Source organism: Melopsittacus undulatus, chromosome 7 (assembly GCF_012275295.1).
Source record: "Melopsittacus undulatus isolate bMelUnd1 chromosome 7, bMelUnd1.mat.Z, whole genome shotgun sequence".
Classification (NCBI taxonomy): Eukaryota; Metazoa; Chordata; class Aves; order Psittaciformes; family Psittaculidae; genus Melopsittacus; species Melopsittacus undulatus.
The window spans coordinates 59,984,693-60,008,638 of record NC_047533.1 but is presented as its reverse complement, the minus strand read 5'-3'; the positions used below and the strand labels follow the sequence as shown (position 1 = coordinate 60,008,638).

Below are 23,946 nucleotides of genomic sequence, written 5' to 3'. Positions count from 1 at the left end.
AACTCACGAAAGCTTCCTCTTTTTCCTTTTCCTCACTGATCCAGACTTTTGCTTAGCAAAAAAAAAAGGTATCCTCTTCCCTTCTTCTTAGAAAGTAGTTCTTCTCTAACTTTGTGTAGTGCTGTCAAGTATAATCCTAATGAATAGCTTTTGATCTTTCTCCCTTTGTGACATTGACTGTAGTATATAGAAATACTTCTGCCATCATGAGATAAAATGGTTTTTGACTGTAAAATTACCTTTCAGAAAGTAAAAATTTAATAATACTTACTGTGTTGTGAGCAAACTAACTGATGAATCTGAGAGGTCAGTGTATTGCCTGTTTCTACTAGAAGCAGTCGAAAAATGGTGCATGAACAGCAAGCCTGTTAGACTGCATACTGTCATCCTGTATCAGACCCAATCCTCTATGATAGCAGCTCCAGGAGGAATAATCTTCCCCTAGGAACACTCCTCCTTAGAGAGTCACTCACTGCTGGCAATGTGAGCACTCCTGTGCCAGGGATTTTATTGGAATTACGCTGTCAATAAACTGGTTTTACTTTCCTGGGACTTGATTCATGCTCCTGGCCTACACCAATTTCTGTGGCAATACGTTCCTCAACTTTGGCACAAATAATGCTCTTCTATTCCAACACTCACCTACAACTGTCACGAGATACTCCTGTGGGGTATGAAAAGCAGAACAGGGTTGTTCTCCATTTCTACTCTGCCCATCCCTCTGAACATCAGAGCTTTAGGCTGCATGCCTTCGAACAAACTCCACACATGGGAAGGCCAGGAACGCCATCAAGTGATGCATGTTGGTTCTCATTTTCTAAGAACTCCTGACATTTGTCAGTCTGCTCACAGCAAAGGTAACTTCTGAAAGGCACCGCTCTGCATGCCAGTTACTGCCCCTAATCCAGCACTATGCTCAGGTCCAGGGGCACTTAGAAGCAGACTCTGCACCGTTTCTCAGCTGTTTCTCAGGATTGTATTTTGTTGCCTCCTAGTCAGGATTGTGTCAGGTTTTTAGGCCATTTCCAGTTATAGAAAGTTAGAAATAGTATTTCTGCCTTCTCATTTGTGCTTTTCTCACTCCTGCAGTTCAAGCAAGTTTGCTGCAGTTGGACTTCATAAAGCTCTGACAGAGGAGCTGTCTACCCTGGGAAAGGATGGAATAAAAACTACATGTCTTTCTCCAGTATTTATAAACACTGGATTTGTCAAAAACCCCAGTACAAGGTAACTATCAAATCTCTGCTTTCCTGCCCTGCCTTCTGTGCACCAGCACACTACACATTAGCACCAGCTTTAGGCCTTGTGTTTCAACTGACTATAAAAGCAGCTGTAGCATTGGCTAAAGAGCTGCAGTTGCCTTTAACCCCTGTAACAGCTGCATTTGAATTACCTGAGCATGTGCATATGTGAAGCATCGTACATCAGCTCATACCTCCCCTGTTTTAGCAGTGCAGCTCTTACATGCTTGCTTTCCTGTGCAGGCTTGGGAAGATTTTGGAGATTGAGGAAGTTGTCGAGGCCCTGATGGAAGGAATACTGACCAACAAGAAAATGGTTTTTGTTCCACCACATCTAAACATTGCTTTACTCTCTGAAATGTAAGTAGCAAAAGGGGAATAAAAAGGGGGTGAGAGGGGAAGGAGGGAATATATCAGTGATAACTACCTGAGTATACAAGTATCAAACTTGTTACATCTGATTCTAGATTACTTTTTATGAGAACTGCATTTTTCACCTATGTGTTAACATAAAATATGGTTTGGCGACATAGAGAAACAGTGGAATGAGAGCTGCACAGCAAAAGTTCATATTCAAACCAGTTTCAATTATTTTCTGTTATCTTCAGTGTTTGACATTACTATACAGTTACCAGTCCAAATCTGATATTATTATGCCTACAGTAACTAGATAATGTGTAACTGTCAGCAGAAGAGAATATTATTTTTGAAACAACCACTCATCTGAAATATTTTAGTATGAGAAACACATTACAAGTAATGAGATAGCAGTGTTGTTTTTCGAATGACAACAACAGATGTCATACACAAAGGGGTTTTTTTTAGCCCTGTCATAGGCCCTGGTGATCCACTCTCTGCTGCTCACTGTCCCAGTGGAGAACTCACCTGCTCTACCAGTTTATACAGAAGGAGAGGGAGAACAAGTTAACACTTTTTCTTCATAGACTGCCATTTCCCTTGGGCTTGTGAACAACAGTTCCTCTGAACCAACAGCCCCAGAGTAGTTTCAGAAAGAGGAGCTGCTGCTTAGTAGTGTTTGTTTCTTCATGTCAACACCAGAGACTGAGGTCATAGAGGCTGGGAAAATTGCATCAAAAGTACTCTACTTCTTCTCTCTGCCACGTAGAGCAAGATTTCTCCTGTCACATGATTTTAATAGCTAGTGTAGCTGTTCTGCTGAGGAGGTGTTCTTGCCAGAGCACAGATTCCAGATCTGGAATCACATCAGAACAACCAAGTTAATGTTTCAGTTAACTCCTACAGCATTTCACAAGACACTTGGTAATATCTTATTTGCAAAACCCATCACAAGAGAGTGGAAAAAAATTTTATGTCTTTTTGCATCTCCAAGAGCTGTATGCTGACAGTGCAAGTTGCAGAAGCATAGACAAGTCAAACTTAATGCTGTCAAAACCCTTAGGGTAACTTTGCTTTTGTGTCTTAATGTGGGAGAGGAAGGACACAGAGACATGACTTATAAGAGAAGAAATCCTCAGAGAGGAAACTACACCTCAGTTTGACATCTCATCCTTTCACAGGCCAGCTGCTTTTTAGGGTGTAACACATCCAATATACACCTAATACTGACCTTCTTTGGTACTGCAGCAGGAATGCAATCCAAATACTATTAAGTAGATACCCAGATTTGGAAATGTCAAGGACAAGACAGGGATTGGAATTAAACTAGGCAGAGATTAAAGAAGGCTATGTATTCTTCAGAAATAACACCCGCCTTAAGCCTTGGTCTCAGTCTGTGCGTGGACACTTCTACTCCCAGACCAGCTCTTCCATCACCTGTGGTGCTACTTTTACCCTGATTTTTCTTATCCTACATTAAATTTCCTGTTACTCTTTTCAGGTTGCTTCCAGAACGTGCCTTGGCTGTCCTGAAAAAGCTCACCAATGCCAAGTTTGATGCAGTCATTGGGCAGAGAAGCACCAAGTGAAAAGCAAAACCTGATTCTTACTTCCCAGTGGTACCAGTGAAAACAGAACATGGGCTGAGAGTGTAGTTCAGCTGCATTGATTCAGAGCAGAACTAAGAGAGATGCTTCCAGGCCACCACTTCCAAGCACACCCAAGTGTTTATCCCACACATGCAGCAAGGACATACCTGCGTAACTCAGAGTGTTAACAAAGCAAAGCAGCTCTAGAAGTGTAAAGGCTGCTTTGGCTGTACATCACGTCACCTCTGTTTCCTAGAGCTGACGCAGACAGAAATTCCCACAAAGGCACTACTACAGTGCACTCTCGGGATTGCCTTAGAGTATGTTCATCTGGCCTCATATCTGATCAGAGGGATCTTGGAAGTAGCAGCTTATGGAGGACATGGGTGGCCTGTTTGACATCAATTTAGCTTTTTCAATTTAAAAATCTGTGTGCTAATAAGCACTCTGTTTTTTGTGCTTTTGTAGTGAGTATTGAAATTACACAGCCTTATTTGTAACATACTACCTAATTATATTTAATATCAGTTATACATTAGCACCATCAACACTCCTCATTACAAATAAATACAGTTCTCTAACCTAAAGGTGTCTCTTGGCAATAAGAGTGGTAATCAGGTTCAAACAACGACAGTGGAGCAGGAGCCACAACATTGAAAGGCTCAGCCAGAGTCTGCCCACCACACTACCAGGCTGCAGGGACAGGCAGGTCCCCAGTCACACCAGAAGGCACATCAGGATCAGTGAGATATAGGCCCAGGCATGCCACACCAACAGTGCAGCCCATGCAAGGGTAAGAGAGTGCTTAGACACAGGTGCCAGATTGGGGGGCAGAGGAGATGGGTGAAGGCTCCAGACAAGCCCTCTCACAGCTCTTCATCACAAGCCAGTGGCCTATTCTGACAGGTCCCACCTTGACCAGTACCCCTAGAGGTCTGTGGCCTGTGGTACAAGAGAACAGCAACTGATGAAACACAGGTTAAAGATCTCTTCGGAGCACAGACTATCATTCCACCTACTTGTGCAACTCCCAACTGCACCAGGCACTTGCTGGCTCACAGCCATGCAAAGGAGGCCTCAACATGCTGCCACATTAGCAACAGCAGGAGCCTATGCAAGTGATCTTCATATAGCTGACCACAGCTAGGTCCCAGATTTGAAGAACAGAACCTCACATCATGGCTTAAGACTTGTTATGAGGCAGTTGGTGACTCTGGCCTCGTGCTCTGCCTCCCTCTGAGGTGTCTCTTGGAGTCAGTGCTTCTCTGCCTCCTCTGCCTTGGCCATAGCACTGACTGGAACTCCATGTCAGGAAAACAAGAGCACCACTGAGCCATGCAATTGGGGTCTGGCCCAAACACCAATGTGTTAATTAAGAGCAGAGCTAAGCTCCAAGAGAAAGGTAGGGAGTGCCTTGCTCTGAATCTCTCTGCTGGAGCTGACCCAGTCTCCTGCAGACAAGATGAGCAACACAGCAGCCAGATCACCAGGAAATTGAAAAAAAAGTCTTTTCCAACAACTCTGATCTTAACTTTAGTCCGATTTTGTTCAGAGGACAGATGTTCAGGCATCCTTCACTCTTTCCCAAGCATCTCGGAAATATCCTTAAGTAAAAATATGAACACAACCTAGGCATATTTAGCTTTCTAACTGAAAAGCCAAGGAGTTTTCATCAATCCTTTTCAAGTAAGACCATACAGTTACGTTCTTAGAGCTGGATGAACCACCTGAAATTAGTTTTATCCTATTTCCTATAAGCATTCCTGTTCTGGTTAAGGTTCTGTATACTCCATTACACATAAATTCAAATGTGAGTTGTGCAATTCAGACTCAAATAAGGATGACCTAATTCATTCAGTCAGTATCATTTTCTAAATGACTTGAGGAAACTAGGCAGCCAAAAGACAGAAGATATGGGTATTGATTGCTAACTAATTAAAAGACAGAGAAAGAGCTAACAGGCAGCCAAGATCTCACATGTGGAGTATCCCAAGTTGAAAGGGATTGTGCCATTCAGCTTTCATTAAGTGACATGGAAGAGGAAGGTAGGGAGCAAAAACTACTGACAATGCACAGATATTCCAAAGGAAGGGTTGGACTCACCCTGAAGAAAACTGCTTAAGGACTTCAGGAGACTGAGCAGCTGGGCAGCCACACAGCAGCATTTGAGATAGAGTTGAAATGCAGAGGTGAAGGGCGCCTCAGAAGCTCTCGGTTTTTTGCATTTAACTGAGGGAACAACGGCATCACTACTCCCGTCTCTCTTCCACCTGCAGCAAATGTTACACCAGAACATGCTTTGATGCCGGCTGACACGAGGGTACGGCAGAGGAGCAGCACAGCATCCGTACTACAGCCCTCAGGACAAGCTCGCCTCTCATTGACTGAGCGCCGCCGATCCTGACCGCCTCCAGCCCACTGGGTTGTCCTCCCGATGGTCACGCCCCCTCCCAAACGCCGCTCTCTGATTGGCTGTTGCGGCCCTGGGAGGTGCAGCCGATCAGGCAGCCGCGGGCTCTCTTCTGGAACGTGGAGCCGAGGGGTGCCTGGGGAGCTGCGCGGTGTGATTGACCGCTGGGGCGGTGTGTGCTCCGCAGGGCTGCTGCTGAATCAGCAACCCGCGTCCTCAGCAGGAGAGGCTGAAGTCCAGTCCGACAGCCATAGGACTGTCAGCAACAGCATGAATCTGTTCGTGGAAATCCTCCTGTTCGTGGTCACGCTCATCTACTCCTACTTAGAGGCGTTTGTGAAGCTTTTTATCCCTGTGAAGAGAAAGTCTGTCAGTGGAGAGCTCGTTCTCATCACAGGTGCTGGCCACGGTATAGGGAGAGGGACAGCCTTGGAGTTTGCCAAGCGTCAGAGCAGATTGGTGCTGTGGGACATCAGCAAGGTAATGGCACAGCTCGCGTCTTGACTCGTTCTTCCCCGAGGGAGGCACTGGGGATTAGTAGCACGGGAAGGGCGACACACGACTGCATCCACACACCTGCTGCTACGGTCGCTCCTGCAGGCTCACGAACGGGGACGCTGAGCCCCAGCCCAGGACATTCCCCATTGCACCAGAGATGTCAGTGTCTGGGTCCCACAGTCACTCGGTGCTAATCGGCGAGGTGGTATCCAGAGCACGGCAGACAGAACCTGCAAGAGGGAGCGCAGGGGTCAGCAAGGGGCTGTGGGAACTGCTGCCTGAGCTGGCAGGAAAAGGCATGTGAGACCAGCAGCCTGTTTCTACAGAGAAGTGGGTTCCCCACCTGCTCGCTGCCTCCCTGGCCTCACATATTTTGTATATGTTGCTGGATTATGCATTATGTTGCATTTGTCTCCCCACTCATATCGAGGGGAATCACTACGTTGAGCTATGGATGAGCCCTGCTGCCCTCTGGCGCAGTTACATGTGTAGGCAGTTCCTTACTAAACGTCGACAGTAGCCCCAAATCTGCCCAAATGCAAAAAGAACTTGGCAAGTGGAGGATGGACAGGTACAAACATACAGGATGTCATTCGATGGGGATCAAGGCAAAGGCATGTTTGTAGGAGCAACTGGCTGTACATGGGGTTGAGTAGGTGGGCAGCTCTGTGTGGGGAGGGCTTCTGACACTGTGGATTAGAAGCTGCAGAGGAGTTCATCATGTCATCCTGAAGCTGCAATAAACAGCCCACCACAAACAAACAAATAAACTCCCAAGCCAAGCCCAGTGTAAGGGGGTTTATAAATAGGGAGGATATTGTAGAACATTATCGGTGCCTGTTCCTGCTACCTGTGATGGCAAAGACCAAAGTCTGGACTGGGTGGGAGGAGGCATGGAACTGGAATGGGTGAAAAGGAGTAAACTTAATTGGTGAATGGTACAGTGCTGGAGAATATGTTGTAAAGGTGTGTGTAAGCAGGCACTGAAATACAATCCAAAGGAGGTGGGAGATCCCAAGCATTTTAGGAATATGCTTCTCCAGTCCAGCAGCCTTAAGGAAGGCTCCATTCCTGCGGGCTGTCAGCCTTGACCAGCTGCTGGGTCTGTGTGGATACAAGTCTATAGCAAAGTCACTTTTGCCCTCACTTAGTGGGTTGATAAAATGACTCGGGGGAGCTTCTGTTGTGTGTATTGAATGCTGTTCTCATAAGAAAAGTCTCTCTCCACTGTGCCCTTTGGAGCAAACCACTCCTCTCACATCCAGTCTGTGAACACAGAAACACAAAAAGGCCATTTTTACATCTCACGAGGGGTCATCAGGGTCTGTGTTTTTAGAGCTGTGAATTCAGCTGTGGAGTCTGCCTGCTGTGGTGGGAAAGCCACCGAGTGCCCCCTTCCTGCAGCCTACATATGTGTGCTTTGCCAAGGCAAACTCACTCTTGTTACCACATGCCCTTTCTGGCAGTTACTCTATGGAGGTCCAAAATTTGAGGCTGGAATACGGGTCCTGCCACAGTACCCCAGCTGCAGCTCTTCCACTTGATCCCTGTGAACTGTTTGGAGTCTTGAGAGTAGTAATGCAATTGACAGAAGTCTTTAGCCTCTGGCTGGTGTGAACAATGCCGAAGCACCAATACATGGGCAATGGTACAGTTACACGTCTTTTATTTCTGCCTTTACAGCACAACATTGAGGAAACGGCAGCAGAATGCAAAAGGCTGGGAGCCACTGTTCAAGCCTTTGTGGTGGACTGCAGCAAAAGGGAGGAAATCTACAGTGCTGCAGAGAAGGTAGAGGAGCAGGGGCACTTCCAAAAGCTTACCCAAACATGCTTCATCTTTGGAAAGGTTGGGAAATCAAGAGAAGAGGCGTGGTATGCAATTCATGATAGCCCCTGGAATCTGCCCACTTGTTGATTTCTGTACAGAGAGTGAAATCAGTGTTTCCTGGATGGCAGCCACTCTCTTCTTCTTCTGTGAGGCTCTGGCATATCACATGTCATTGCAGGTTTGCTCTTTAGATGTCCAACTCCTGAGGGAACTTCTGCCTTTTAGTTTCCTAAAGAGCAAGCAGACAGCACTGAGGGCACTGTGTTGTTAAATAAAACGGGCTGGCTCAAAACAGTCTCTATGTCCATAGTCCCAACTGAAACTACTCGGAGCATACTGTGTCTGCAGGCAATGTGTGGAAGACTACAGATACTGGCAGTAATTAAAAGGGAGAAGCATCAGATCTAAACCCTATTTCATGGTACTGCTGCAACAGTTCCTACCACCTTTGGAAATGGGGACTATTGTCCTCTCCATAAAAAAAATTCCAAAACTCATGCCACAAAACTTTTTGGTTTTTTTTCTGTCTAAAAGGTGAAACAGGAAATTGGAGATGTCTCCATCCTGGTGAATAACGCTGGTGTGATTACAGCTGCTGACTTCCTCTCAACTCAGGACCACCAGATTGAAAGAATGTTTGAAGTCAACATTCTTGCTCACATGTGGGTAAGGACCACCACCAACTTCATACCTATATTTCTGGGGGAGTGTTGCTCAGGACACATATTTAGGCTACAGTTATTTTCAACTACCAGTGAATTACAAAAGTGTCTTTCAGATACGTATAGCATAGGGGCATTTACTGGACTGACTGCTGGGGACCTACTTTAGCATGTTGCTCATCTGAGCCTGGCCCAAGTGTTAAGGACTTCTTTTTAGCAGTGAGAGAAAAGGGAAGCAACAGATTGAAGAGTGTTTTATTGTATGTGCTGGAGTGAGATACTGGCAGTATTGTCAGTGTCACCTGAAATCGAAAAAAGCAGCCTGGGACACATGTGAGAATCAGCTCCTGTTGACAGCCAACTTCCTGAAACATTCCTGTTTGGGAAATAGGTTGCCACTTGTACCAGCTGAAAGGGGAAGGGGTGTCTGTGGCTCTCAGAATCTGAGATGCTCTGCAGCACACAGTATTTGTGATAGCATTTGCCACTTACTTAATGATAGTCAAGGTCAGTGCTGTAAACGCCTAAGAGAACATTGTTCTTTCTTCCCTTTTCTCCCCCCTGCAATTATCTCTCTTGATTTAATTGATGTCAAGACCACAAAAGCTTTTCTGCCAACCATGACCAAAAACAACCACGGTCACATTGTCACGGTGGCTTCAGCAGCGGGTCATTTTGTTATTTCTTACATGGTGACTTACTGGTGAGTTTAAAACCAGCTCTCTTCATTATTTACCTATAATAGTATCTTCTCTGTTAGAAAGCATAAAACAACCAAAATAATCCTACTACTGAATACAGTATGGCCTGAGGTCTGTGCTAAGTAGAAAAGACCAATTACTAGCACTTACTGATACCTGGAGCTGCACAGCAAGTTTCTTATTAGCTTTGACTTAGCTTCCCTTCTCTTTCTGAAAATGTATTGCTTCTGTGAGTTGTTGTAATGTTGGCAAGAAAATTCCTAATGAGTAAATTTTGATCTTTCTATCTTTGTGGCAGTGATTAGTCTATAGAAATAATTTTGCCATTATGAGATAAAATTGGTTTTCTACTTGAAACATCTAGAAAATCATAGTGCATGAATAGCAAGCCTGTTAGACTGCATACTGTCATTCTGTATCAGACCCAGCCCTCTATGATAGCAGCTCCAGGAGGAATAATCTTCCCCTAGGAACACTCCTCCTTAGAGAGTCATTCACTGCTGGCAACGTGAGCACTCCTGTGCCAGGGATTTTATTGGAATTACGCTGACCAAATCAGTAACAGTCAATAAACTGGTTTTACTTTCCTGGGACTTGATTCATGCTCCTGGCCTACACCAATTTCTGTGGCAATACGTTCCTCAACTTTGGCACAAATAATGCTCTTCTATTCCAACACTCACCTACAACTGTCACGAGATACTCCTGTGGGGTATGAAAAGCAGAACAGGGTTGTTCTCCATTTCTACTCTGCCCATCCCTCTGAACATCAGAGCTTTAGGCTGCATGCCTTCGAAAAAACTCCACACATGGGAAAGCCAGGAACGCCATCAAGTGATGCATGTTGGTTCTCATTTTCTAAGAACTCCTGACATTTGTCAGTCTGCTCACAGCAAAGGCAACTTCTGAAAGGCACCGCTCTGCATGCCAGTTACTGCCCCTAATCCAGCACTATGCTCAGGTCCAGGGGCACTTAGAAGCAGACTCTGCACCATTTCTCAGCTGTTTCTCAGGATTGTATTTTGTTGCCTCCTAGTCAGGATTGTGTCAGGTTTTTAGGCCATTTCCAGTTATAGAAAGTTAGAAATAGTATTTCTGCCTTCTCATTTGTGCTTTTCTCACTCCTGCAGTTCAAGCAAGTTTGCTGCAGTTGGATTTCATAAAGCTCTGACAGAGGAGCTGTCTACCCTGGGAAAGGATGGAATAAAAACTACATGTCTTTGCCCAGTATTTGTAAACACTGGATTTGTCAAAAACCCCACTGCAAGGTAACTGTCAAATCTGTGCTTTCCTGCCCTGCCTTCTGTGCACCAGCACACTACACATTAGCACCAGCTTTAGGCCTTGTGTTTCACCTGACTATAAAAACAGCTGTAGCATTAGCTAAAGAAGAGCTGCAGTTGCCTTTAACCCCCATAACGACTGCATTTGAATTACCTGAGCATGTGCACATGTGAAGCATCGTACATCAGCTCATACCTCCCCTGTTTTAGCAGTGCAGCTCTTACATGCTTGCTTTCCTGTGCAGGCTTGGGAAGATTTTGGAGATTGAGGAAGTTGTCGAGGCCCTGATGGAAGGAATACTGACCAACAAGAAAATGGTTTTTGTTCCACCACATCTAAACATTGCTTTACTTATTCAAAGGTAAGTAATAAAAAAACAACACCAAAACCTCTCTTCTGAACACCCCAACCATGTATGAAATACCACTTGGTGAGTGTACCACCCTTAAACATGCAACATCAAAATGCTTAAAATGCACCAGAATGTAACCAAACAGCTCAAACACACTGCAGGCTGACAGGGAGGCAATGGAGAGAATAAAAGATTACTTTTTCTTTCCAGATTGCTGTTTCCCTTTTGCCCAGAAACACTTTATCTACCAGGAGGCCCAAAATAGTTCCAGAAAGAGCTGAGAACCTGCTACTTATTAGTGTTTGTTATTTCATGTAAACACCAAAGACTGAGGTGTCAGAGACTGGGGAAGTGGCTTCAAAAGGCTCTACTGCTTCTCTCTGCCACATACAGCAAAATTTGTCCTTTCACATGGTTTTACTATCCAGTGTAGCAGCTGTACTGAGGCAGTATTTTTACCAGAGCATCATTTTAAAGCTAGAACTAACATCAGAACAACTGAATTAATTTTTCAGTTAACTTCTACAATTTCTTATCCTACATTAAATTTCCTGTTACTCCTTTCAGGTTGCTTCCAGAACGTGCCTTGGCTGTCCTGAAAAAGCTCACCACTGTCAAATTTGATGCAGTCATTGGGCAGAGAAGCACCGAGTGAAAAGCAAAACCTGATTCTCACTTCCCAGTGGCATCAGTGAAAACAGAACATGGGCTGAGAGTGTAGTTCAGCTGCATTGATTCAGAGCAGAACTAAGAGAGATGCTTCCAGGCCACCACTTCCAAGCACACCCAAGTGTTTATCCCACACATGCAGCAAGGACATACCTGCGTAACTCAGAGTGTTAACAAAGCAAAGCAGCTCTAGAAGTGTAAAGGCTGCTTTGGCTGTACATCATGTCACCTCTGTTTCCTAGAGCTGACGCAGACAGAAATTCCCACAAAGGCACTACTACAGTGCACTCTCGGGATTGCCTTAGAGTATGTTCATCTGGCCTCATATCTGATCAGAGGGATCTTGGAAGTAGAAGCTTATGGAGGATATGGGTGGCCTGTTTGACCTCAATTTAGCTTTTTCAATTTAAGAAACGATTAATGCACACTGAATTCCATGTGCTTTTGTAGCAAGTACATGAATTAATACAGCATTGTTTGCAACATACTACCTAATTACATTGAATATCGATTCTGCAATAGCACCATCAATATGCCTTATTCTGAATAAATACAGTTCTCCAGCCCAAAGGTGTCTCTTGGCAGTCAAAGTCATAACCAGGTCTTGGAGGTGCACTTAAGATACAGTATGAAATAACACACCCTTTCCTGGTATCATTTCTCACACTGTTCACCTGCAAATCCCAGACATCTTTGAAACGTCTTCCTGTGAAAACAGTGCAGTATTGCTCTACAAACTTCTAAGTTCCTTCCTGCATTTCATGCATGCCAATGAATACAATTTTTTACATGAGAACACAGACCAATTTGGACTATTTTTCTCCTTGCAATACAAGGCAAATAATCCAACCTAGTAAGAATTCTGCAGACCATCTGCTTCAGTATTCATAAGTCAGACTCATCTATGAAAGAACAGGGTTATGCTGAGCCAGGAAATCCTTCATTCACACATAACAGTTGAGTGTAAGTTGAAGTCCACAGAGCCTTTGCGTCTGTGTACAGTGCAAGAGGCCTGATTACGTCTTCATTTCATCTAACACATTCTCATAATACAAAGCTATACCCATACAGACACTGGATATTGCATGTGTTTTTCATGTACAAAAGCATGCACCAGACAGAGGGTTTATATATTCCAATCCTGAAATGCTGTCTCACTGACTAGAAAAGATGCTATAGCAACAACATCCCTCTGTGATCCCCAGCTTTTCCTTCCCACCCCTGCTCTGCACATTACAGGTGCATGGAAGCATTGGAGGAGGGACTTTTGGCAGGAGGAGGTACATCAGGTACCACAGGTTGGGGTGAGGCAGAAACCTCACTGATGGGGCACTGCCCCACTGCTCGCAATCAAGGATGGTGGAGCATGAGCCACAAGGTGAAAGGCTCAGCCAGAGTCTGCCCACCACACTACCAGGCTGCAGGGACAGGCAGGTCCCCTGTCACACCAGAAGGCACATCAGGATCAGTGAGATATAGGCCCAGGCATGCCACACCAACAGTGTGGCTTAAACGTGGGTTTCAGGCTGGGGACAGAGGAGCACAGAGAAAGGCTCCAGATGAGCCCTTTCACAGCTCCACATCACAAGCCAGTGGCCTGCCCTGGTAGGACCCACCTTGACCAGGACCCCAGAGGTCTGTGACCTGCGGTACAAGAGAACAGCACCTGATAAAACATAGGTCAAACATCTCTTCAGAGCACAGACTAGAATTCCACCTACTTTTGCAGCTCCCAGCTGCACCAGGCACTTGCTGGCTCACAGCCATGCAAAGGAGGCCTCAACACGCTGCCACCTTCGGCACAGATGAGACGGGTGGCTTCCAGTAGAATCCAACCCACTCACCTGTGAATTTCATGTTGTTCTGTAAATCAAAGTTCTTCAGGAAGGGGAGAGTCCTTGTCATCCAGCTCCTGTTGCTCTTAGGTGGCAACAAGTGGAGATTTGTGCTTCCAGCAGCACAAACGGTTGCTAAATGATACAAAAAGGTTCCTTTTTCCTCATGGAACATTCATGTAACAGGACATTCAGGCTTTGTCAAAGCCCAGGTTCCTAGCTTGGGAACTTCTGTTTTACAGTGCAAGATTCCTGTACCCAATAATGCAAAGGGTTTTGCTAATTTCAGGGAATGAGAAAAAATAAACAAATTAAAAGTCAATTAAAGAGTATTAGACATGTTTTGTATTTAAAACCAAGACCCTCCAAACCCCAAAACATTACAGAGAAGCATGGTTTGAGTCCCAAAGGATAAAGGACACCAATTGACCTGCACACTCAGTGAGTTATTTTGTAAGTCTGTTTTCCTTGCCTCAGAGGCATCTCCCAAATCAGGAGCAGTGATTTAATGTCTACTCTGAAAGAAGTTCCTTGTTTTATGCAGTTTCTATTTGAGCTATATATAAAGCTCTTGCTAAGAGGTCAGGCCTGTCACAACTGAAAGCCTCTTGCTCTTCTGAATGTTGCCTGAGACTCTCAGTCTCCTGCTTGGCACAAAGAAACAGAGACATGCAAGGATTTAAGCCTTCATCTCCTGAATACCAGTGACAACTGAATTATCAAGCCTCCTAGGCTCTTCAGTTCTCTTTCTGGTCACAACAGACAACTGAAGCTTATCCCAGAATCTGGTCATTATGGCTGCCTAGCAGGAACCTATGCAAGTAAGCTTTAGATAGCTCCCCACAGCTAGGTCCCAGATTTGAAGAACAGAACCTCACATCATGGCTTAAGACTTGTTATGAGTCAGTTGGTGACTCTGGCCTCGTGCTCTGCCTCCCTGAGATATCTCTTGGAGTCAGTGCTTCTCTGCCTCCTCTGCCTTGGCCATAGCACTGACTGGAGCCCCCTGCCAGGAAAACAAGAGCACCACTGAGCCATGCAATTGGGGTCTGGCCCAAACACCAATGTGTTAATTAAGAGCAGAGCTAAGCTCCAAGAGAAAAGTAGGGAGTGCCTTGCTCTGAATCTCTCTGCTGGACCTGACCCAGTCTCCTGCAGACAAGATGAGCAACAGCACAACTAAAGCACTGGCACATCGGCCAGAAGCCTGTGGAGATCCTTCCAGCTCCTGCAGCTGTTCCCTTTTCAGAAAGCACAGGCATGAGAGGATCCCACAGAGATTTTGTGTATCAGATGCACTACATATTCCATGAGCTCCCAGCATGCAGCTGCCACTGTTGTGACTGCCCTGATAGCTGACAGTGGCTCTGTTCCTCAGCACAGAAGGCAGGAAACAGAACCAATACTATCACAAACCCTATTGCTGTATTTGTAAGCTATATGGCCAGGCACCACACTCATCAACTGCTTTGCTGTCATCGATACTGTTGAAGTGTTAGCATGCTTCCTGGCATAGTTTTGGTCCTTATGGGGCCCTTATGCTGTGTCTGGCAGTACATGCCGTGGCATAGTTTGGAAGCAATGCATCCCTGGCTATGAACTGCTGGACACACAGTGCGGTTGAGACCATCTGCTTTGGAAGAGGAGTGGAAGTTTATGGACACAGAAGCCTTCCAAGGACACCATCCAAATCAACACTGAATAACATAAATGAGCAGTTGTGATAGTTTCTCTTTGCCCACTATATATGCAGGCATGACTGGCCAGAAATTTGAGAGGTTCATTCAGCTTTTAAAAACAACATTTAATGACAATATTTAACACAATTACTGTCTTCATCATGATAGGTGAAATTTTCAGTCTCTAAGTGGCTTCATCTCACCTTAGTCACATCAAGTCTTACTGAATTTCTGATAGCATAGATTAAAACTTTCCACAGCACTTGAGCCTGTAGCTAAGTCTGAGTATACTTCTTCAGAGACTGCCTCTGCTGCATTTTTCTGAAGTCTTTGATTTACAACATCAAAAGGACATGGCACTGTTGGAACAAGTCCAGAGGAGGCCACGAGGATGATCAGGGGACTGGAGCACCTCCCATATGAAGACAGGCTGAGAAAGTTGGGGCTGTTCAGCCTGGAGAAGAGAAGGCTGCGTGGAGACCTCATAGCAGCTTTCCAGTACCTGAAGGGGGCCTGCAGGGATGCTGGGGAGGGACTATTCATTAGGGACTGTAGTGACAGGACAAGGGGTAACGGGTTGAAACTTAAACAGCAGAGGTTTAGATTTGATATAAGGAAGAAGTTCTTTACTGTAAGGGTGGTGAGGCACTGGAATGGGCTGCCCAGGGAGGTAGTGAATGCTCCATCCCTGGCAGTATTCAAGATCAGGTTGGATGAAGCCTTGGGTGATAAGGTTTAGTGTGAGGTGTCCCTGCCCATGGCAGGGGGGTTGGAACTGGATGATCTTAAGGTCCTTTCCAACCCTAACTGTTTTATGATTCTGTGATTCTATAAGGATTATTTTGTTCCTAACCCATACGGCTAATCAGTAACTTATGCAGGGGCAGGAGTAGCTGTAGCTCATTTCATGCTCTCTGTCCTCAGAAGGAACAGATAGAAAGGAAGAAATGGCAGCATATGCCAAAAAGAGTTGTATTCTCCCTTAGCAGGATGACACAAGTTCATGTATAACCCAGACCTATAACAAAGCAATAGCACAAATTTTTCAGCTAGTTATTTTTCAAACCATGGATTATTTCAATCTTGCCCTGTTGCATACAGTGCTGTATTTACATCTGCAGCCTCAGAAGTTATGAAACTTAGGATGCTCCATACACAGTTACATGAAGCACAGATTCCCTCAAGTCCTTAAAAAACATAAATGGCTCACAGACAACCAAATCCTAAAGCATGATCCTCCAAACTCTAAAGGCACTTTCAGATTATGTCTGTGCTGTGTGATGCTGAGCTTAGTCAGTGATCAAAGGTACTGAGAATGAAATATTTTGCACATACAGATAGCTCTGTTCTTATCTGCTGCCTTGGAGGCCAGCAGTGGTGCAGCTGTGTTAGTGCAACTCTTTGGTAACATGTTTGGGAAAGGGAATGCTCTTCATTCAGCAGTTAACTTGATGATCTGTGGACGATGCCAGGTGACACACTGCAAACCTATACTCAGAGCATGACACCTTCTTGGCAAGATACAACTATCTGGCATTCAGTCTGTATCCAAAGCCTGTTCAAGGTAGGTGTTTATGCTCCTGTGGGATCTCATCCTGTAGGCATATCTGATACATGCTATTTATCTAAGCCTAGCACACAAAGCCACAGTTACTCAACACCCAAAGATCCTTTTCACACAAGCTTATGTCCTGTTTTCGACCTCTCAGATCATGATTTCTCTTTTGAACCAACTGAACTTCCTTTTCCCCCGCAAGCATAACACCGGGGGAAAAAAAAAACAACAACCAGACAACAACAAAAAGCCAGACCCAACAACAAACCCCCAAAATTCCCAAACAACAAAACCAGCTACTTAAGCTTTCACAGTTTACTCTTAAGTATCTGCTTCTCTCTCTCTCTGTGAGAACTATTAAAGAACAGCAATATTTTAAACTTAGTTTTTCAGAGGGCACTCCTGTTCCTAAAGCACCCCTGTTTGATTAACAGTCTCTATCCCTTGCCTGACTGGGCACAGTTGGAAACTATTTCTTAGCTTGTTAACATTAATCCTGGATACAAGATGTATTAAACATAGATGGCAGAAATATACATCACAATAAGGGCCATTTTTAAGAATCTGTGTTTGATTTTTTCAATTTAATAAGTGAGCCTTTACAGCAAGGAGATAAAGTATCGAAGTCTTACAGATCTCTTAAAATCTAACCAACCAACAAAGCAGCCTAGTAACCATCTAGACTTTATTCTTTTGTTGCAGATTATTTTAAATTATCACTAATCCTGCTATGAAACTTCAAATTCCATAGGCTCTACACTACCCAGCTTCAGATACAGTCCAAACCTTGGGAGTCTGAGGTCCCTTTCACTATTAATATGCATCATGCAGCACAGCATACACAAGCAAGTCTTTTGATTTCTAAAATTATTGTTGCAGAACAAATGACACAGCTGTCTAAGCTTAAATGCATTAGATCCCTAATCAGATTTCCATTTCCTAAAATGTAATTTCTGGCCAGTGCAATTTTATAAGCATTAACTGTATTTTCTAGAAGATGTTTTCTGATTCTACAGTTGCTAACCCAACAAGCCCATATAATTTTAAACTCAGGTCTTTAAGAGAACCAAATGATGTAACTTATTTTATATTTACTAACAAAAGAGGGGAGAAGCATTTACCAGAACAGTCATAACAAATCGCCCAGTATCCTGCCTCAAAGTCTCTCCCCTTTCAGGATAAGGTAACCTCTTTCTATCTTCTGGGATTATACATTACACATGTAAATCACTACTTGCAAGGACTTCGTAGATAGATGTATCTGAGGGCAGGAGGGGAGTACTGTGCCAAAGCCCTCAAGGGTGGCAAACCTAAACAATGGTGTCTTTGTGGATGAAGGCCTGATCAAACTATTACTGAAGTCAATGGGAGCCTTTTTGATGACTTCCAGGGGTGCTGGATGAGAGATACAATACATTACAAAGCAATATCACTAACACTCTAACCAGAAATAAGAGCACAAAAGCAATAGTTTCTCATTTAGAATAGCAGTTTCCCCACTGCTTCCTCCTACCTTTTTACAGAACACAGCAATGACCTTGCTCCAGTCCCCAGTGTTCATCTCAGGAAGCTGGGAGGTGAGATTTCCTACAACTTCTTAAATGTCAAGCTTTCATCTTGAAGAGAACCAATCTGGGGAAGTAAAGCAGCTGCCAGGCTGGACATCATGGACATACAATGTAGCAGCTATGAGGCCAATAAAAGATAATAGTTTACATTAGGATAGGTGGCAAGAAGAAAACTGGAAAACACAAAGCTCTGACAAACTGATGTTCCTACCAGACCATCAGCTGTGTGCCTGTGGTTCCCAAGGCTTGCTGGGAAGCCACCTCTGACCAGAGGTCTGTCTGCTTATGGCTAGCAGTATCTCTGCCATGTGCATACAGGTTAGAACCTTTCAAACACATGGACAGGTTTGGGGAGGACTGCTTGGGGTTTTGTATTCAGGAAAAGAGCCCCTAAGGCATTGCTGAACTTTAATTTTCTGTGATGCATTTATGCAAAACCTAAAATGCTTTGTGTTAATCAAAACTGGTGCACTCTGGGCAGTTCAGCCCATCATGTAATTATTTCACCTGTTTGCTAGAGAATTTTCACCACCTCTGACATCTATGAAATACATAAAGGGGGGGGGGGGAATAAAAGCTCAAACTCATTAAATAGTTCTGGTTTAGATAGTAATGATTATCCCCATTTTCCCATGGATCATGTTCTGGTTCTTTCTCTAATAGGCCAGCTCAAATAGCAATGTTATTTAATTGAACATTTTTTGCTTTTAAAAACTCGAAAAGAAAGGTGCATCTCCTCCTAATCATAGTGTATGTGTATTCTGTTTGGAACTGTAAACCTCTGTCTACTCATTGTTAGATAAGCATAGATTTATAAAACACCTTCCGGCTTTTCAGTAGAATTGTTTTGTATTTGGGAAAAAAGCAAATCCTAGGATTATTACGTGTATCTATAGAGGTGAATTTGGCACGGAAGCATGAGATTCCAGCTGCCAAGTCTGCAGTATGTAGCTGGAAAAACTACGCAGTTATTTAGCTGCGGCGCTGGAGGCAGAGGGCATTTTCAGTTGGTTAACTGTGCTTGCTTTTGTGCAAGGCAGCTATTTAAGAAGAATGTACCTCCCAGGGCATGTCTTTCTTTAATAAGGTCTTTCTTTGATTCTAACAGCCTGTAAAATATTCCTAACTAACTCTTTTCAAGTTCTTAAGTTGAGCTTTAAGCAAAAGTGGACCAAGGCTTACCTTTATTGCTCCACAGGCAGAGAGAGAGACTACAAACAAAGAGAGATTGAAACAAACCTGAGGGGAAGCATTTAATGTGGAAATATATTCCTGCACTGAAGGGGGTGTAAGGCAGCACTGTGTGAGATACTGGGTGCACAGGTGGGGAGGAAGGAGCTGGTACAGCTTTTTCCCCTCTCTCCTAGATCCTTCGCTCTCTGAACTCATAGAGAGCAGCTCCTCCAAAATCTGAAGTTGGATCGCTCTGATCCTTATTACCTAAGAAACTGCACTAGTTTGGATTTGGAAGGGTCAGGGTAATGGTATTTATCGGGAACTGTTCTGCCTGCCTCTGCTTGCCACTGAATGGCAGCTTTTTCACATGCCAAGAGGAAAGGAGATAAGCTTTGGTACATAGCATTGAACCAGAAAAGGGAAACACATTTATGAGAAAACAGCAAGCCAGCAGACCCATTTTCACAGTGAGCCTGTCCTGGGATGCAGAGTGTGTGATCCAGCAGCATTCGTGTGCCTTTACTCATGTGCAAATCTTGTTTTTTTTTTTTTTTTTTTAATTGGCCTGAAAAATGTATTTTCCACAGAAACCACTCTCTAATAGAAGGAGAATAGTCAGAGACCAAATACAGCAAGAAGAGCAACTATTCTCATATGGCACTTGTTACAAGTGGAGCTGGCACAGAGGATTAGATACCCCATGCAGCCATCACCTCTTACCAACCTCTTTTCTCCTCTGTCCAACAAGATGAAACCAAACACAGCCAGAACAACTCCTGTCAGCAATGCTGCACCAAAGCCTCTCCCTGGAGCAGCAGCAGCTGCTTTGTGCCATCACCGTGAACTGCTTGAGCCAAAATAAACCCTGCTGCTGGCCCACTGTTAGACAGTAATGGAGTGCATGTTCCTGTTTCCACTGCAGAGCTTGCGTTCTCCCCTCTCCAAACACCCACATGCAGCTGTCTTCCCTCAATGTGGGGTTTTTTTGCCCATATTTGTTCAAAGACAACCCTTGAACTAGAGGTGCCACAGCATGCTCCAGCCCTCACAGCACCAAACTCCTGCCTGGTCAGATAAAGTACAGCTGCAGTGAAATGCCAGGAGAAACAAGATATGCTGTATCAGCTCAGACACAGACCAAGCCCTTCCTTCTCACATCTATGTGGTGACCAGTCACTAGTGGTGTCCCCCAGGGCTTGGTATCACAGCCAGTGTTGTTTAATATCTTTATTAATGATCTGGACTGGGGGGATTGAGCGCACCCTCAGTAAATTTGTGGACAACACCAAGCTGGGCAGAAGTGCTGATCTGCTGCAGGATAGGAAGGCTCTGCAGAGGGATCTGGACAGGTTGGATCCGTGGGCTGTGGTAGGTGGTATGAGGTTCAACAGGGCAAAGCGCCGGGTCCTGCAATTGGGCCACAACAGCCCCATGCAATGATACAGGTTTGGGGAAGAGTGGCTGCAAAGCTGCCCAAAGGAAAAGGACCTGGGGGTGCTGATTGACAGAGCTGAAGGTGAGCAGCTTGTGCCCAGGCAGCCAGGAAGGGCAGCAGCGTCCTGGCCTGTATCAACAATAGTGTGACCAGCAGGGCCAGGGCAGGGATCATCCCCTGTACTGGGCACTGGGGAGGCCGCACCTTGAATCCTGTGTTCAGCTCTGAGCCCCACACAAGAGAGACATTGAGGTGCTGGAGTGTGTCCAGAGAAGAGAGCTGGTGAAGGATCTGGAGTGCAAGTATGATGAGGAAGGGCTGAGGGACCTGAGGGATTCAATCTGGAGAAGGCTCAGGTCTTATCACTCTCTGCAACTTATCACCTTATCACTCTCTGCAACTACCTGAAAGGAGGATCTAGTGAGATAGGGTTGGTCTCTTCTCCCAGGTAACAAGTCTAAGAGGTAATGGCCTTGAGCTGTGCCAGGGGAGGTTTAGACTGGATTATTAGGAAAAATCTCTTCACAGAGAGGGCAATCAGGCATTGGAACAGGCTGCCCAGGGAAACGATGGAATCACTGTCCCAGGGAAGTGCTCGTAAACTACGCAGACAGAGCCGTTAGTGACACGATTTAGCGGTGGACTCGGCAATCCTGGGGCAACGCCTGGCCTTTATGATCTTAAAGGCCTTTTCCCACCCATCTGATGCTATGATTCTCATAACGGGGCTGGCGAGGGGTGTGTGGGAACCGCTGGTATCCCACAACCTCACAGGCCCGACAAGAAACCCACACAGGCCACGGCGAGCGCCGCCGAACCGCGCAGTCTAAACGCTCCCCCTCCGCCTCGCGGCAGCCCCAACCCCCGTTCCGCCCTCCCGGCCGCGCATGCGCCCCGGCACGCCGCGCCGCGTCCCCGTTCCTCCCTCCCCCGGGCGGGCGGCACTCCGCCGGACCCGGCTCCCGCGGCCGCGGCAGGTGAGCGGGGCGGGCAGCGGGAGGGAACCGCGTCTCTCGTCCCACCCGGCGGGGCTGCACCCCACGTTCCCGAGCCCTTCCCCCGCGGCCGCGCTCCCGCCCCTCGCAGTCGCACCCTGCTCGTTCTCCGTCAGGGCCCACCACCGCCATGGTGGGTGCCCCTGCCTTTATGTAACTCACGCCCCTCAGGTATAGGGGGAAGCGGTCCTGCTTGCAGTGGCGCGGGGGGCTGTCGGGATGGTTTTCCCTACTCCTGCTTACAGCCCCCTGGAGCACCTCTGCCCGCCCACCATCTCTCCTCGCGGTAGTTTGGGCGGACCCCGCTCTTTCGGCCCGGGCCCCTTTCGCTGCAAGTATTGGCCCAACCGGCTTCAGAGATCCAGACCGAGCGTGGGTTCTTGCGAATTAACCTAGAATTGATTCAAGGCACCCGGGGCTGGGTTATGTCCCTTGCAAGAGTATCACGGTGCCCAGGCTAGTCTCCTCAGCATCAGTGGGCTTATTCTGTGGGAGGCACACATGTAGTACTGAGTTTATAGAGCTCTTGAATCGTATGGTTGCCGTAAGATTCCAGCACAGAGACAAAACCACACAAATAAACCGAGCCAGTCCACATGTTTCAGGATGCTGCATGTAATTCACTGCTGTGGAAACTGCAGCCCAAGAAACTAGTACACTGATGAAGTTACGGCTGACATCTTGTAGCAGAATTACTTAAGTTACCCCAAGCCAAATATTCCTTGTTTTGAAAAAACAGAAAGAAATTACCTGTTGCCACCTGGGAGAGCCTTAGGAGTTCCTAAACTCCCCTTCCCTCTCTTCCTTCTCAAATAAGAATCTCAGATGCACAACTCCACCAGCTCTTTATATTGCCTGCTTGAGTTTCCTTCCTGCTCTGATAGGTGCCAATTACCCATCTCCACTCAAGCCAGTTGCTTACTGGCTGCTGGGAAGTATCAGTTAATAGGCTCTTACCTATAAGGGGTATGGAGGTAGTTCACAAACCAAATACAGCCTGATAGTTCATAGATCTGCATTTCCTTCTTTTCCTAGTCGTTCCCATGTATTCTGCTGTAGTAAAAGTTACAACACTCAAAGATGACTTTCTGTGCCTATTGCAAAGGCTTTTGGCAGTATAATCAAGAAACTATTCACATGTGTGACTGTAGAAAAGTACCGCAGTAGTTAAAGAGCTCATCAAATGTTAACAAGCTAAAATAACAACGTGTGTTACACAGGCTTTGGTTGCTTGTAATAGAGAGTAAACTGCAAAAGGTTCAGACACCTTCTTTACACAATTGATTCTGAGGGTTTTGAGTTAGTTTGGGCTGATTCCCCTGTAACCTTTCTGTGCTATGTAAGAAGATGTGTCCACTTTGAAATGTGCCAAGATTGTACCTGTAGTTTCAGTGCAGCACGTCTTTAGCAGTGTACTCATGATCTGGTTTATTTTATAAATGGTTAATAAGATATCAGGAGCTTAGCATTCAGTTTTGTGCATGGTAACTTATGGTACCTTGGTACCTTAATGGTAAGTTGGCCACTTATTTGTAAAAACAAGTTTAATCAGTGTGGTCACAAGAGGACACAATTGTTGTGTAATTACTGCCAGTAATTTGATGTGAAGCAGCGTAGCACGATGTTAGCCAACATCTTAGTTCTTCCTCAGCAGGTTGCAGCAACAGATTTTGTAATAATAGTTTCCTGCTTCTAAGGGTTTCAAAAGGGTTGTGAAACCTTTTATCTTGTATTACTTCTACCCCCTCCTGATTTCAAACAGATTTTTAAGGAGTCTTACAGCTCTGGGATAAAAGAAAGATGGTATTGCCTCATGGTTTGAGTTGTTTGATTTGTGAATGTAACATGAGGTTGCAGCCTCAACTCTAGATGAGAGAATACATAGATGGTTGGCAAATAAGGCAGAGAGCCCTGAGAGGATGGGGCTGATTGGTGTGTGGGAGGTGTTGGGCTACAGCTCTGGGATGCTCTGATGGGTACCATGCCTTGATTTACATGTCTAGAATAAAGGGCAGCTGGTAAATTACCTAAAAATTATTTTACACTCTGTTAACACTTCCCAGGAAGGGCTGAGCTAAACACTGCTATGGAGACCATTAAACTATTGTTA

The 23,946-nt window shown here is 45.3% G+C and overlaps 4 protein-coding genes and 1 long non-coding RNA gene across 9 annotated transcripts in view; 3 read left to right on the top strand and 2 right to left on the bottom strand.

The window, feature by feature from the left end:
- The window catches only part of LOC101879069 (estradiol 17-beta-dehydrogenase 11), a 7,469-nt gene extending 3,727 nt beyond the window's left edge, over positions 1-3,742 (top strand). Inside the window, exons 5-7 of the mRNA XM_005146582.4 lie at positions 1,090-1,227; positions 1,485-1,601; positions 3,100-3,742. Of these exons, the coding sequence (XP_005146639.2) occupies positions 1,090-1,227; positions 1,485-1,601; positions 3,100-3,187 (343 nt within the window). The 3' untranslated portion in view covers positions 3,188-3,742. The remainder of the gene's footprint in view (positions 1-1,089; positions 1,228-1,484; positions 1,602-3,099) is intronic.
- The window catches only part of NUDT9 (nudix hydrolase 9), an 18,254-nt gene extending 12,050 nt beyond the window's left edge, over positions 1-6,204 (bottom strand). For 2 of the 4 annotated variants that reach the window (XM_031046791.2, XM_034065043.1), the window contains exon 1: positions 5,291-6,124. The gene's annotated coding sequence lies outside the window, so the exon portion shown is untranslated. Of the gene's footprint in view, positions 1-2,126; positions 2,455-5,290; positions 6,125-6,173 lie in introns of those variants that run through there. The other 2 variants (XM_034065041.1, XM_034065042.1) reach the window with 2 other exon arrangements.
- Positions 5,703-12,124, top strand: LOC101879240 (17-beta-hydroxysteroid dehydrogenase 13). Its single transcript, XM_034065044.1, has 7 exons — positions 5,703-6,077; positions 7,779-7,886; positions 8,460-8,591; positions 9,184-9,290; positions 10,419-10,556; positions 10,817-10,933; positions 11,492-12,124. The coding sequence occupies exons 1-7, from the start codon at positions 5,868-5,870 to the stop codon at positions 11,577-11,579; spliced, it is 900 nt and encodes a 299-aa protein (XP_033920935.1). The 5' UTR covers positions 5,703-5,867; the 3' UTR covers positions 11,580-12,124.
- Positions 6,215-22,647, bottom strand: LOC115946108 (uncharacterized). Its single transcript, XR_004549883.1, has 4 exons — positions 22,587-22,647; positions 18,176-18,348; positions 7,919-8,154; positions 6,215-6,325 (listed from the first exon to the last, which is right to left on the bottom strand). It is a non-coding gene; the product is annotated as an uncharacterized lncRNA (long non-coding RNA).
- The window catches only part of KLHL8 (kelch like family member 8), a 20,306-nt gene continuing 18,124 nt past the window's right edge, over positions 21,765-23,946 (top strand). The window contains exon 1 of one of the 2 annotated variants that reach the window (XM_005146584.3): positions 21,765-21,818. The gene's annotated coding sequence lies outside the window, so the exon portion shown is untranslated. Of the gene's footprint in view, positions 21,819-21,947; positions 21,970-23,946 lie in introns of those variants that run through there. The other variant, XM_031046790.2, reaches the window with a different exon arrangement.

What these genes read in the sequence shown, in the direction of transcription:
- LOC101879240 (XM_034065044.1), top strand. Translation starts at nt 5,868, where the DNA reads ATGAATCTGTTCGTGGAAATCCTCCTGTTCGTGGTCACGCTCATCTAC. An exon ending in TCTTACATGGTGACTTACTG is followed by an intron (nt 9,291 to 10,418) that starts GTGAGTTTAAAA and finishes TCACTCCTGCAG; the next exon opens with TTCAAGCAAGTTTGCTGCAG. An exon ending in GTCAAAAACCCCACTGCAAG is followed by an intron (nt 10,557 to 10,816) that starts GTAACTGTCAAA and finishes TTTCCTGTGCAG; the next exon opens with GCTTGGGAAGATTTTGGAGA.